The following is a 15,534-nucleotide window of genomic DNA, read 5'->3' on the forward strand; positions in this document are numbered from 1 at the left end:
CTCCAAAGAGAAGGAAAGAAGGGGGGAAAGTGGTAACGATAGATGTAGTTGCAAAAAGCGCTTCAGAAAACGTTCTTTCCATTTGGTTCTTTTATGCAGTAGACTACAGCACATCTGAAGTCAGTGCAGTTGGAATTCTCGCCACGCATGATTTTGACCACATTAGAGCTAAGAGTTCTTATTAATAATAATTATAGGCTGCTGTCAAAAGCCTAGCTTCCTAACAGCCTTTCATTTTCCAACTATTTATGGTCTTAGGGGAAGGAAGAGACTTTAGAAAAGTACCTTCGTATTGAATGGATTACTCCCCAGCAGCTCTGTACTCAATAGATCACCCATTACCTGCAAACGCCACTAAGTTTATGCTGTTTAATGACTTGTGTACTATACCCCATTCTATCACATTGCTTTAAAGTAATTTTTTAAAGAGAACAAATGGTTTTTTGTATCTTTTTCCCACCTCCCATACGAAAAGCACAAAAATGAATCAGAAGATCAAAGTCTGAAACTCCCTGAACCATAAGAGAGCGAAATTGCCAGGGTCTGTAGAGAACCTGAGACAGAGATCTGCCAGCACTATAAAAAAAAAAAAAAAAAAAAAAAAAAGAAAGAAAGAAAGAAAGATGGCTCCTACCATATAAGGCACAGATGAGAAATGAATCTTGGAGGAACAGGATTCTGGTTAAGAAAAGAAACCTAGAAGATGGTGTCGAATTGGGGAACTGTACTGCCTTGAAATAGCCACTCACTGAAATAAAGTCACCCTCCCTAAAACACATCCCGGCTTGGAAATTAACCAACTCTGCTGCGCCGCTCCAAGTTAAAATCAATCAAATACTCACAGAGAAGTACCACAGAAAGTTCACATCCTCCTCACTGTTACCACCATAAAATTCTTTTCATTTGGATTCTTCTCTCCGCGTTGTCCCCCCCCCGACCCACTCATTCCCCACTCTCAACTCGGCCTCCAACACTAGACTTTATCAACGCCATTAAACAAACTTACCCCCTTTAACCCTTTCCCCAGGCCCCCATCCCCAGCAGCTCCAGAGCGTGTTTGGTTTTCTATCGGGCTGTGTTCGCCCGTGAAGAAAATTCTCCCCCCACCAGCGGAATCTCTCATCCGCTTATGAACATCGCCTTTGTTATAGAACAACATACCTTGGAGCATGCCATTACGCTGCTCTTCCTGACGAGCTAGCCTGGCAGCTGCTTTGTATGCCAAGAACTTCTGCCCTCGCCTAGAAAGGAAAGGGCCCTTGGCAGCAGCTTCTAAGAATTTCGCTCTCATCTTGGGTCAGGTGTAGAGAGTTTTCTTTATTAAAATACAGGACAGGATTTAGCTGGGTCTAGCATGCTGTGCTTTAGTAACCACCCTGACTGTGCTAATCCTGCCCTACTGCATATCTTGCTGCCATGGAAATGATTCATTTATTTACAAGAAACAAAATGAGTTGCAAGGCTCTCTTGGAAACCCCCAAAGGTTTTAGGAAAGCTTAGAATGGATGCAGGTTAAAGGCAAAGGGCCGGATTCTGCGAATCATTTAGGCACAGGGAAGGCTGATGGGCTTACTCATCTGTGTGAAATACTTGAGGATTGGTCCCTTCATTTTCACGTGTTGCGATCCATGCCCACAGCTCACGTTTGCACAGGGAATTTCCATTTGCATGTGAAATTATCAGTTTTGGCTGGGCGTTTTTCACCTAGACTGTGTCTGCGAGCAAATATTTTTTTTAAGGTCAAAGCAAAAATCGGCCAAACTGTCAACAGGTGACCTGGTAGACCAAATGAGCATGCATGTGCATGGACAAATGGGCATTCTGCATACCGCACTACTCAGTGCAGCCTCCTCGCCCTTTACAGGTGTCAAAATGGAGCTCAAATTAAGTGGGATTTTAGCAAATTAAAAATAACTGAGGCCCCAGTTCATCAAGGCACTTAAGCACCTGACTCACTGCAAGCCTGCAAATAATTCCTCTGAATTTAATGGGCTATTCATGTGCTTAAAGTGAGGCATGTGCTTAAATACCTTGCTGAGTTGGGCTCCTTTTTTGTTTGCTTTTCACCTTAGAAATGACAGGAATATCAAGTTGTGTCTTTCTTGTTTTTACGAGAGGCCTCCTTGGAGTACCAGAGACCTGGAACGGGCTTTCTCAGCTCAGCATCTCCAAAGGACATCAGTACAGCTCTAGATACAGCATTTATAGCTACTTGCATTGGGAAATCAGCAGGGGGAACAAGAAGTTGGTCTTGCAAAAACAATGGTGAGTTTTGTTTTAAATCTTGCAGTAATGGAGTGGCAAAATCAGTCATAGTCTGGCCCCTGGGTCCCTCTCCTTGCTCCTGGCAGGGGATATGATTTGCATCAGTCCTACACCTACTGCAGACCAGGTCTCTCCTCTGTACCTGCTCAGCTGCACTGGCTGGCAGCGCGTGTGGGTAGGTGATGTGGAGCCCAGGCTCCACCTGTTCCCGAACGCTGCCCGCCCCCCACCTTTGCAGAAGCTTCCCCACGGAGGCTGCTTTTCCTCCCCCACGCTCTGTTCCAAGCTGCAAATGGTGATGGGGGTAAGGGATGCGTGTAAGGGATGCCTTACGCGCCCTTAGCTCGGTACGTAGCTAGGGTCACAATCTGGCCCTACACGATTAAGAGCAACACAGTAAATCTACCCTAATTGCGCCGCGTGAATTCCCCACACCGGCTCCCTACCTGCTTGTGTTATCGTCATCATCAGAGTCAATGAAGCTGCTGGACTCCAGCTCGCTGCTCATCATGGTGGAAGAGCTGTCGTAGCCGGGCGGGTGCTCACGGTGCCTGTCCAGCTTGGGGTGCCCATTGATCCGAGGGACTGTGGAGAGAACAGCAGGAAATCAGGCCTGAGGTGGAGAGAGGGTGACAAACAACTGCAGTGGCAGGAAGGTGTCAGGGAAGGGAGCATGAGACTGACACTAAAAACAACCAATTCTCAACAGCCTTCGAAAAGGGCCCGTCTTGAAAACGGAACCACTTAGTGTTTGGATTTCAGTCAACAGCTGACAAATCCTGCCCTAGCCTTCCCCCATCTACCCCTGCTCTGGCACATTCGCAGACCAGGTTTAAGGTTCACAGGGAGAGTCGCACAGGGATTAGGGCAGATGGGCTGCAGGTCAGGACTGAGGTGCATCACAGCAGAGCTCTGCGGGGAGCCCAGCGTTGAAAGAGCAGCAAGTGCTGAAAGTCAGGACTGAGGTTCTTTGCAGAGCAGCACATAGCATGGGGTGCCACAAACTGGGGGTGAGACTCGTAAAGCAGCGGGGCAAAATGTGCATTGCCCCGGTCTGCACAGTGCTATCAGCTTCTCTCTCAAACACAAATCCGTACGTTCCTCCACACCCCATAACCTGGGCAGTACAGCTACGTTGCAGCCTCATTGTCCTGGCCTTTCCATATGCATAAAATATACTGGCACATTTTCTTCTGCGAACACAGCTCTGAGCATGCAATCAGAGGGCAAGGACTTCCCTGTACATCTTCCCTACAAAAGTGTACCCCATTTACCTGAATGCACCACTGGTTCACCTCTGGCTATAGGAACACTCAGGATAGCCCGCTACAAAACAAACTTCCTCGCTCCCTTCTCCCACTCAGTCACCTGTCACTAAAAGATCCTTGACCTAAGAGCGATACAGTTTGCCAAGAAAGTTCTTGTCCTAGACGCCGGAAAGGCTGTTTCTGATAAGGAACCCAGTCAAGAAATCAACAAACTGGACTTCAAAGCAGGAATGACTTTTTAAAGCATGCTTTCTAACCCTTGGAATGCCTTCCCAGGTACAAGCAGATTATACAATGGAAAAGCTTCATGCGGAAAGAATGACAGTGCCAGGAATACACAAACCAGAGGGCAATTATTATACCCAGGAAGAAACTTTCACAGCCTAAGACTTTGTATAAGTTCTGAAGTAAGATTACTTGAAAAGTACAAGAAGCAGCATGGACTAGCAGACAGACACAGGACCAGGGGTTGAGAGAGCTGGTTTCTGGTCCCAGATCTGCCATCCTTAACCTTGCTGCCTCGATTTACTCATCTGGGAAAAGGGCATCTGACTACTTCCCTCCCTCCTTCCCAGGGGGAGTAATTGTAAAGCACTTTGAGATCTCCAGACAAATAGGTACTCAAGAATTACAAAGCACTATTATTATTCTTTATAATTCAAGCACTCACGGCTATAAAGCTAGATAAAGTACTATGACAGTAACCGAGCCGATCCGTCTGTTGCACAATTTCCAAATCCCGTTCTGTCACCGCCTTGGCCCAGTTTACGTGAATTTAGCAGTGGAGAAAGGGGCTATGTTGGCAGTCCCTGAAGATCCAAATAGTCTTTGCATTGCCAGAGCGGGTGCAACCTGAAAGCGGCACTGTCAGTTTCCCCTCCTCCTGGTCAATGCGACTCAATCTTGGTTTGCAGGGAACCACGCCTGGCAGCATCCCTCCTAGCTAGCGTATGGTGCACGAGGGGACCGTTCAGATGCCATGGTCCATCCAAGCCCTGACGCTCTGGTAGGATTGTGAACTAGTTCTAATAGTGGGTTTTGAGACTGGAAACTTGTCCTCTCGGAACTATGCTGAGACCACCGAGGATGGTCCTGTGTTTAAAGCCTCAGGTGGGTGATCAGTGTCCAGTTCCAGGTACTGCCTCAGTTTCCCCATGTGACCTCGGGACAGTCGTCATTTAATCTCTCAGTGCTTCAACTTCCCATCTGTAACACTGGGACAATGGTACTTTGTCTTGTCTTTTTAGATTGCAAGTGCTTCAGGGCAGGGACTACCTCGTAGTACGTGTTCGTACAGCTCCCAGTACAGTGCGGCCTTGGTCGGGACCTTTAGACACTACTGGAATCCAAAGAAACTTTTTCACAAGTTGAACCAATCCGTTATTAGAATGATTCTTGCCATCAATGAAGAGAGGGGGAAATGTTAAAACACTTGAAGTTCAGGCTCAATTTAACAGATACATAGGAAATGACTAAAGGACCAGAGCAGTGGCTCTCAACCTTTCCAGACTACCGTACTCCTTTCCGGAGTCTGATTGGTCTCCTCACTTAAAAACTACTTGCTTATAAAATCAGACATAAAAATACAAAAGTGTCACAGCACACTGTTACTGACAAATTGCTCATTTTTACCATAGAATTATAAAAAATCAGTTGGAATATAAATATTATACTTACATTTCAGCGTATGGTACATAGACCAGTCATTGTATGAAATGTTAGTTTGGACTGACTTCGCGCGTGCTTTTTATGTAGCCTGTTGTAAAACTGGGCAAATATCTAGCTGTGTTGATGTACCTCCGGAAGACATCTGTGTAGCCTGAATTGAGAACCACTGGACTAGAAAACATGGCTTATAGCGATAGACTCAAAGATCTCAGTCTATTTAGCTTAACAAAGAAAAGATTAAGGGGTGATTTGATTACAGTCTGTTAGTACCTACATGGGGAACTAATATTTAACCATAGGCTCTTCAATCTCGCAAAGAAAGGTATCACATGACCCAATGGCTGGAAGTTGAAGCTAGTTAAATTCAGACCAGGAAAAAAGGTGTAAATTTTTAATGGTGAGAGTAATTAGCCATTACAATACTTTACCAAGGGTTGCAGTGGATTTCTCATCACTGCAATTTTAAAATCAAGATTGGATGTTTTTCCTCAAAGACCTGCTCTAGGAATTATTTTGGGGAAGTTCTCTGGCCTGTGTTGTACAGGAAGGCAGACTAGATGATCACAATTGGAATCTATGGATCTACGAGGTTTAATTTGAATAAACATTCAAAATGGACAGCTACTTCTCCAAATTCTACAGTCTAAAACAGGCTAGAAACTAATAATTTACGCGTATATTGCACCACAGATGATCAGGTAAAAAATGTGGTGGGACTCCTCCCCAAAATAGCCTTCTAGTTCTGGATTTAAAACCAAACTCAGGGACCAGGCAACAAAGTCCATGTATCCCAGACTCAACACAGACAGAAGGGAAAATAAAAGGAAGTCAAATTTTGCCCCTCCCAGCCTGGACCACAGGAGTGTTCAGGCAAAAGCTATTCTAATGATCAAGCAGGCGGCCTGGAAACAGACACACACGTCTCTTGAATGATCACTGAGGAAGTAAAGACTAAACTGCTATTTCTTCTCATGGGGAATTAGCCAACTTTGACCTTTGTCAGCTAAGGTCAAGTAATCTGTTCTACAAATGCCCTGAACGTTCAAACCCAGCACCTCAGCCAAGCTTTAAGAGCCAATTTTTTCTTTCATTGGTGCTGTCATCCATGACAAAACAGAAGGAAAAGGGAAAAACTTTCCCGATTCTAAAGCTGAGAAAACCGTGTTCTGTCCATCAAATTGGTAGCTGTGTGAAATTTACTAAACTGCCCGTTAAAACCACAGAGAGTGTCCTTGGCTTGGGTTAATGACAAGCCTCCTTCCTGGGGAAATGAGTGAATAGTTTTAAATCCAGATACAGTGTAGTCTAGTGGCTAGAGCACATGCCTGGAAACCCTAGTGGCCTGGATTCTGTTCCCAGCATCAACGTTGCTTCATCTCTCTGTGCTTCGGTTTCCCCCAATCTGTAAACTGGAGAATGATACAATCACTTAGCTCCTGCTGGGAGGGTTTTGAGGCTTAATTAACATCCATAAAGTCTTGGAGACCTTTAGATGGGAGGGTCTATAGAACTGCGAAGTTAGGTTGTATTGCTGAGGCTGAGTGACGTAAATCATACCAACATCAGCACTCAGGCCCACAGCACTGTGTCAGCAGGAGCGCTTCTCCCGCCAACACAGCTTCTGTCGTTCGCAGAGGGGGTTTTATTAGGCCAACGGGAGAGCTCTCTCCTGATACAGCTGCACCGCTGCAGCACTTACGTGTATACGTGGCCCAAGAAATACTCAAATCCCATTGACAGTCAGTGCTATTTGCGTGGCTAACTTCCCATAGGCACCTCTGAAAAAATCCCATCTTAAATCCCCCAAAACGCGGGTGTCTTCCTAACCAGGAACCCTTTGTTTCTTCCCTTGTGCAAGCGCAAAAGGCAGACTCCTGCCCACACCTGTTCGGGTCCAGGGAGGAATGTTTTCATTACTGGTCCGGAGGGCGGGATAAAACAAAACAAAACAGAAAAACACAAAGGCTTCGCTGCTGAAAGAAGCCTATTCTGTTGAGGGAGATTTAAAGTAACTGCCAGGCAATCGGAGTCACCATCAGAGCTCCCCGCTTCTGGTGACTTAGTAAGACAAGAGATGGGAAGTGAACCGGAGAGCTAAAGAACACAGAAGCTCTTTAATCTGTTTACAAGAGAACAAAGCCATGCGTGAAGCTTTAACTGCTGGGGCTCTCCTCCCGTTTCCTGAAATTCCTCTCCACACCCAGATGTTTCTTGCCCCTCAATCAAAGACCCATCCTAGGTGCCCATTCCCTCGCCACATTCTGCAGGTGCTCTTCCCCCAACCTGTCTCACTCTTAGCTAAGCCTCCTAAGTTCTGCTTTGGATAACAATAAGGAGCACTTTTCACCCAAAGGCTCTCACGGCTCTTTACAACAGAGAGCATAAGGAACTTCACTCTGCAAAACCCAATCCAGCAAAGCACCTGAACACATGATTAACTTAACTTTAATCATGTGCTCAGGTCCTAGGGGAGTCAATGGAGCTTAAACTTTAAGCACGTGTGCAAGGTCTGTGCTAAATTGGGGTCCACTTCTTCAAAGGCAGTTGGACGCCTAACTTCCTTTGGATGGGATTTTCAAAGGAGCCAAAGGGAGTTAGGCACATAAATGCTAATGGAATTTTAGGAGACTAAAAACCTCTCAGGATCAGGGCCTAAGTGACCTGGCCAGGGGCAAACAGTGAGTCTTTGTCCCTCTTTGGTGTTGGCTTCGTAGCTGGATTCAATGCGTTTCTGGTTAACAAAAGCGGAGCCTGACACTACCATACAGCTGAGGAGCCGTGCAGATGAATTTATACAGTAAAGGGATTAGCTTTACAGCTTTGCTGTCTCAAGGCAGCATTTCCAATCAGGCAGGTCACAGGCAGCACCTCACTAAGGCAAGGTGTGTCTATTGACAACAAACATTTGTCACAATGTGAAGCTGAAGTTGAGGGGAAGAGGAAAAGGGTTTAGGAAGAGACTGTTGGACCCAATTTTTACTGTGCTGATCACTGTTGGTGTGGAATACCTGTTGGCTTTCCTTTTAATTGGACTGCATTTTTAATTTTGGTAGAGAGGGGGAAAAAAATCCATGTTTTGGGTCTGTACTTTGGTTATAAGACCACATGAAATAAATACATACCCTGCCAGGTAAGAGGGCAGGAACTGTCCATCAGATTCAGAAATATTTAATAATTTGTTGCCCTAATAATAATAATTTTTTACACTTCCATCACACCTTCTGTTTGAACACTTTGCTACGCTCGACCAACAATGAGGTTGAAATGTTCAGAGCCGCTATGATGACGATTTGTTGTTTGTCTTGCTGTAGTACTGAGAGTTCACAGGACGGCATCAGGGTCCTGATGTGCTGTACAAACACAGAGAAATGGTCCCTGCCTTTGTGCAAGGGATCTCATTAGGGCTGGGAAGGATGGAAAAATTTACCGCAGCCTTGGGGTTCAGCAGCCATTATAGTAACCAATACCCCTCTCACCTCCACTCCCATATGCTTGGGGTTAGGCCAGGAATCCACAAAGATCTCCTTGCACTGAACCCTCCAGTCCTTGCTGTTATGCAGAGTCCTGGGGACGAAGTGAAGGAAAAATAATGAAAACGAATAGCAACAGTGATTGCGATAACAGAACCTGAACACATCCAGCAGCTGGCAGGGAAACGCTAGAGGGGAGGTGGTCGCAACGCCAGCAGATATTTGCAAATCAGCCTGTAGCTGGGTCTTCAGCAAACACTGCAGATAAACACTAGGATTAAGGAAACCCATCTACCGTAATCCATCATTCTGGGTCAGTTGAATCTCCGTGCTGTGTTTCTGTCTGAACTGGCTGCTAAGGATTCTCCTTTCCCATTCAGAGGAGGGCTCCTGGACTTGCCAAATAAACACCAAGCTTCCAGTTTATTTTATCAGCTGTGCGGGATGGGGCACCCTTATTGTGCAAACCAAAATACAGGAACACATGGCAGCATTCGGAGTGAAAGAACAGCATCTCCTCGCACCCCCCGCCAACACGATCCCTGGGAAAGTCAAGTTAACAGGAACTGGCCAGGGGTTGCATGAAAGGCAGAGGGGTGGGTCAGAAAAGGCTTGAGAGGCCCCGTCTTATGGTTAGCCTGACAAGGAATGATAGGAAACAGGTTCTCACATTATTATTGCGGTAACTTCCCAACTAAGATGAGGACCACATTGTGCAAGGTGCTGTACACGTACACACACACACACACACACACACAGAGAGCAACTGTTCTTGATGCACATAGCTTACAGTCTAAACAGACAAGTCAGACGGCAGGTGGAAGAAAGGCAGGATTATTATTTCCACATTACAGATTGGAACTGGGGCACAGAGAAGGACTTGGTCTCACAGGAATGTCTGCAGCAGAGCCAGCCATACAACCCAGATCGCTCAAGTCCCAGTCTGGTGTCTTAAATATGAAACCACCCTTCCTTCCCCCCTTCCCTGTGCATGGGTTGGTGGGAATTGTTGAGTGGGATGGGAAATTCCATAAGGGAAGCAGGCCCAGAAGGAGGTTATTCAAAAACGGGTGAATAGGGGAGGAGAGGGAGGCTCCTAAGGCAGGGAGAGACCCAGACCACAACCCCAGATCCAGCTACATCTGGGATCCAGATCTCAATTGTGTCTTGAGCTTGTTGGTATCCCCAAGGGAGGGAGAAGGAAAAGAAGAGAGCAGGTTGAAGAAAGGAAGAGTAGGTGGGCTGGTCAGTCAGGGGCCGAGGAGACCAGGAGGGCAATGAAAGGATTTCAGGGACAGTCTCCATTTCCTGACCAGGGACAGCAACTCCCACTGCTGACTCTAGGCCCCAGAACTACCCAAAGCCACACACGTTAGCAGGTAATGCAGCCACTGGAGGTAAAACCCACTCTACTGGCAGGTCTTTGGGACAGGGACCATCTTTTTGTCCTGTACAGCCTAATGGGGCCCTGGTCCATGACTGGAGCTCCTAGGTGCTACAATAGATGAAGAAAATAAAACTGGTCTCCCTGTTATCTTGTCTGTGTAAACCTGGTCTGTCTTCGATCCAGTTCAGGCTTTTTCATGGTACCCATTACCTCAGACTGTAAGTTCTGTGGTGCAGAGAATGTTCCTTATTCTAGGTTTGCAAATCACTGGGGAAATGTCTGCTAGCCCTACCGCACAGTGTTTTGGCTCACCCCCACCACAGTGCTGTAGCAGTGTTTAACTGAAAACTAGCCCACCAAAAACAAAACAAAACACCACCCTAATGCTGAGCTCTGAAAAATCTCCATCCACTTCAGCAGTGTTTTAAGGGATATAAACCTCTGAAAACTGGGGCTAAACAACAGAATGCCGAAAAGTTCAAAAGATTCGAGCTTGAGCCATTAGGTGCAAAGACTGTTCGGATGTGTGTGCAGAGCCCCTAGCACAATGGGTCCCTGATCTCCAAGTGGGGCCCTCCCGGCACTACAGGAATAGAAAGAATCCATCATTCAAACGTAGCAATGTGGAGTCAGTACCCCAGACAAGAATAAATAACCTATAGCATAGCCATGGGAACTCCCAAGCCACCTCACCAAATGCAGACCCAACACAGAGCGGAGCTGCTTGGGAGAGCTGACTGCATATCATTTGCGGACAACAAACCGGGAGCGAAGTCTTGCTCCCTCTGAAGTTTTGTTGTTGACTTCAGTGAGAGCTGCAGCTTTCCAGATTCACTAGCTGACTCCCACTTTAACATGGACAGATTGAATCACTTTGTTCTTTCCGAATTTTAAACGTCCATTTTTCATAGAGGAGCTGCGTATAAATTAGAAGCCGCACAGGTCCAAAACACTAACCCCCAGGAGACCCGCTGTATACTTCCCCATTAGACAAAACCCCCTTTGTATTTTTTTCTTGCCCTTCCTGAGTTCCCTCTGCTATTCATCGGTCGCAACTTATAAAACCAATCCCATCAATGGGAGCGGATCATTTCTATTTCATTTGGTGGAGCTGACGTTAAACAGAGCCCTGATCTTAAAAACAAGCCCCCGTTGGGGAAAGGTTTCCCAGCTCCAACTGGCTGGAGCACGAAGATCACACAAAGTTGCAGGGCCAGAATTTCATCTCAGGTACAGGGGTGTGAATGGGAGATGAATCTGGCCAACAGGCTGCATCAAAAGGAGAAAGCTTATTTATATTTAGTTTTGATTATTAAGCATGTAGCTTTCGAAGCCAGTTGCATTTGTCATGTTCCCCCTTCCCCTCCGGTTGCATAACTCTTCTCTATTTTTGCAGCTGAAAGGCTCTGTGAATAAGTCTGGGCTGCCCCCGGCACTCATTACTCCACGTTCACTGTGGAAGCCCCAAATCCCTCCATCCCCGCCCCCAGACAGTGACTAGACAGCATAGATTCTTTATTCTATTCAGAGTGGGTGGTCTCAGAGCTTTTACCACTGTGGGTCCCCTTTTCCTCTGTATAATTCCATCTTGCATTTTGTTCACTGCTGAAAACTCCACATGTCATCAGTTACGGGGGGGGGGAGGGGGTTAAAGAGAGATATTTATCGCCTGCAACCTCCAAGTTCTCTCTTAGCCCACACAGCGGGGAAGGGCACTCACTTCCACAACCGGGCCTCCCTCACAACACAGCTCCTCATTCATAATGGAGCCTTTAGCCAGTGAATTTTTCTGTTCACAAACTGTCCGTGAGCAGATGGGTACAATATCCCTGAATTTGTCATTCAGAATTCTTTGCCAAATAATGCTGATGGATAATTCTGGGTCAGTAGCTCATTTGGTTTGCAAAGAAGATTCACCGTTCAAAATGCTAGGCTTTTTGATTAAACACAGAGGTCACGTGGCAGGCTTTTGTTCTCTCACTGGATGAGCGTAGATCTTAGAATCAGGTTTCAGGTGAGAATCCTTGCAATTGCAATTTGTTATTTCCTTCCTTTTTACACTCTTGCAACACTTGCTCAGAATTCATTGATCCCACAAACCTCAATGCTAATAAATTCACTCACCAGGACATTCACCGAAAACAAAAACAAATGCTCATAGCAAATTTGCTCCAAAATTCAAACTAACATTGATAGGATTTTTTTTTGAAGCTGTCACTGTCTCATTGTCTAACACTAGGGTCTGGTGCAGGCTTCTCGGCTATTCCTATAATAGGGTTTTAAGCAGTATTTCTCTACAAGAACACACACTTATTTTCCTGTGCATTGTCTCGCTAAAGATTTATGAAGGATTACAACACAGCATGAGAACATTCCTCACTGCGATTATCTCGCACTCTGAATTAATATCGACAGGAGTGGTTAGCTTTGGCATCTCAGAATATCCCACGATTTACTTGTACCTGCTAGTTTTGGAGGCTATAAACTTGCAGCTGTGACTTGTATTCCAATCAAATGGACTAGGATAGCTAATCCCACGTGTAATATTTAGACTCACACAGTTTCCCCATTCGTTTTCAGGTAAATAATTTATCCCAGAAAAACTCCATCCGTTCACAGCCACTATGAAGAATTAATGGCCCACATCAATTTGCTATGCTCTTTAGTTCTCAAGGGGGACTTTTCACATGGAGGAGCATGCTAAAAGCAGGCAGAATTTTAACCAGCTGAGTGCTGCTTCGCATACTTGGGACAAAAGCACACCTAACAGGGCTTATCTGCACACTGGGCAAGTTTCCTTCAAAGCTCTGATCTTCCAATGAAATACCAGTGTTTAAAAACACAGAAGGCAAGTGCCATATGGCTGCTGCACCTGTGGTTAGACATGGGTTAAACATGGATCCATTTGCACTTGTTCTTAACTTTCCTCAGTTTCCTGGTCACTTCGGTTGGTGATCAGAGAGTCTCGCTCTACGCCAGGTTTTCCCTTTCATGACTCAGTCTTGCCGTGAAATCACAGGGTTGGAAGGAAGAAAGCAAAGCTCTGGAAAGCTGGTGGGAGGATGGTCTACCAAGGAAGGCAGGGGAGTGGGAATCAGGACTCCTGGGTTCTATTCCTGCCTTGGCCAGTGCCTGGCTGTTTGACCTTGGACAAGTCTCAATCTCTCTGTGCCTCAATTTGTCAGGATGCAAAATGAGGTGAAGCTGCTTCGCAAGCGGTCACGAGAGGTTTATAAAGCCCTTGGAGATCCCAGGAAAAGGCCATGGGAGTGCTAAGGGCTTACAGAATAAAATCTTGCCAATTGACGTTGATGATCCACTCCCCTCTCCTCCGTTCGCATGCCGAGAATGGGCCTCTCACCACTGAAAGTTTAATAGCAGGGTGCTGGGGCAAGTGCTTTAATGGGCGCGGAGGCAGGTTTTGTTTGTGCCAAGAGTACATGTGAATTTTTAGTGGATGCAGTGTTTGATAATGTTCCTGCCCCCCCGGCGTTAAACGAGCTCTTTCCATCAGATGGACTCAGACGGGCAAGTAAAAATATTAGCACTCACATGGGGCTGTGTATCTCCAAAGGACTTTACAAACATGAAATCATCGAAACCCTCAATACGCAGCAGGAGGCAAGTAGATTGCCTCGGTTTCCCTGTCTAAAGGCCACGTGGTTACAAAACGCCCTCGTGGGAGCCTGTAATCCGTTTGACCGCACGGGAGCCTCAGTTAAGATGGCTCTTGATACCTACAGTGATGCACGTGGGGCTGCGCTTCTGGGTAGCATCGGATGGGTTCCAGAGGTCTTGTCAGGGGGGGACACCACGTGTGGCAATGTCTCCTACTGCGCCTGGGTCGCGGAGGGGACCCTTGCCCCTGCTGTTGCCGCCGTCGCTGCTGCCTCTCCTGCCGTGGCCGGCTTCCCCCGCAACATTCCAGGAAGGTGGACGTGACCATGTCTCTGCCCACCCCGGGGCCCGGGAAGGAATCCACAGCGTGCAACGTGACCGCCACGCCACGCAACTCAAGCAACCGAATCCAGAGGCACAGAATTCTCCCGCTCTGTGCGTTAAAAATAACTCTACTTCTGAAAAGAGGGTGTCGTTCAGAGCTCCAGCTGGGGCATTAAGAGAATTCTTTGCCCAAAGACTCAGAGATTATGAGGGGGGGAAATCTGCATGCTCTTCCTCCATGACATAATCCCAAGGATGCTTGTGCCCGAAGGGCAGCCAACCTGGTGAGCACTGTATCTTCAAGGGACTGGGGAAACAGAACACAAATCATTTGCATAGGCTTTTTCACGTGGCTGTTCCCTGAACATGCTTTGCACTCTCTCTCTTTCATGAATCATCTCTGAAGAGCCAAATCCTTTTACGGACACATTTTTAATGGGATCCCTAGAATATACGCTATAGTCCTCTCTATCCAAATGAGGCACGCATAAACACAGCTTTGGAATTTGCATGATTACTTTATACTCAGACTACAGGAGAGGATGATGATTTGGGGATTATTATTTTTAAATTGTCTCGGATTTTTAATGTATTTCAGAAATACAGTTTGGGCCTAACTACACTGGCTGATTATTCTATTTTAATATAGTTGTTTAAATTCTTTATGCATTTTGTCTCGAGGACAATGTATTAATAATAAACAATGGTTAAAAATAGTATCCTTATAGTACACGTGTGGGGATTCCCTTCTTATAAATTTGTTCAGTTTCATGTACACATTGGTATCTAACAGGAGCATTGGCAGGTTCCTCAGACAAAATTCTGTCAATTATATTGGTGTAAATCTACAGTAACTCCACTGACTTCTACTTGACAAAGGATAAAACACACAGACTGCTGTCAGGGATATTGTCTGCTTATAGTGGTGGAGACATTTCTTACAATGGATCAAATTCTGGTCTCACTCCCACCACTGTAAATCCAGATTAACCTTCACTGAAGTCAACGGGAGTTTGGAACGTGTAAGGACCACAAAATATAGCCTCACAGACTTTGAGATCCTACAAGTTATGTCCCTGATTCAAGAAGTGACATAGCATGTGCTTAAATCCATCTCATGCTAAGTGTGTCCTTATACCCCACTGACTTCAACACGTGGGTAAGTTCTTTCCTGAATCAGGACACATGGGCAAGATTGTGCTTTCATTACAGGCAAAATACTGATTGACTTCAGTGGGAGCTTTGCTTGAATAAGTTCTACGGGATCAGGTCCTAAAAATCAGTTATTTAATGCCACCTCCTCTGGAGTCAATGTGAAATTAATCATTGAACATTTTCTGTTTGATGCATTTCAAATATTTTTGTACGAGGGCTCACGTTTTGTCTCAAGTGATGCACCCTGGCGTTACTACCAGGTGCTTCAGCCCAGCTGTAAAGAGGCAATATTTGCTGAGGAACGGTTTCCATTCAGAAAATTAAGGGCCAAATCATCAGATGAACTTCCTCAGCTCCCAGAGACTCCAGTTGGAGTTGC

The 15,534-nt window shown here is 46.0% G+C and overlaps 1 protein-coding gene across 10 annotated transcripts in view; it reads right to left on the reverse strand.

The window, feature by feature from the left end:
• Positions 1-15,534, reverse strand: part of DVL1 (dishevelled segment polarity protein 1) — a 179,847-nt gene that overhangs the window by 29,824 nt on the left and 134,489 nt on the right. For 8 of the 10 annotated variants that reach the window (XR_006286435.1, XR_006286434.1, XM_037880973.2 and 5 more), the window contains one exon: positions 2,712-2,850. Coding sequence is in view for 8 of the 10 variants with exons in the window: in XM_037880973.2 (XP_037736901.1) it covers positions 2,712-2,850 (139 nt within the window). In the remaining 2 variants the exon portion in view is untranslated. Of the gene's footprint in view, positions 1-2,711; positions 2,851-13,799; positions 14,308-15,534 lie in introns of all 10 variants that reach the window. The other 2 variants (XM_043531701.1, XM_037880975.2) reach the window with 1 other exon arrangement.

This window comes from Chelonia mydas, chromosome 18 (assembly GCF_015237465.2).
Source record: "Chelonia mydas isolate rCheMyd1 chromosome 18, rCheMyd1.pri.v2, whole genome shotgun sequence".
Taxonomy (NCBI): domain Eukaryota; kingdom Metazoa; phylum Chordata; order Testudines; family Cheloniidae; genus Chelonia; species Chelonia mydas.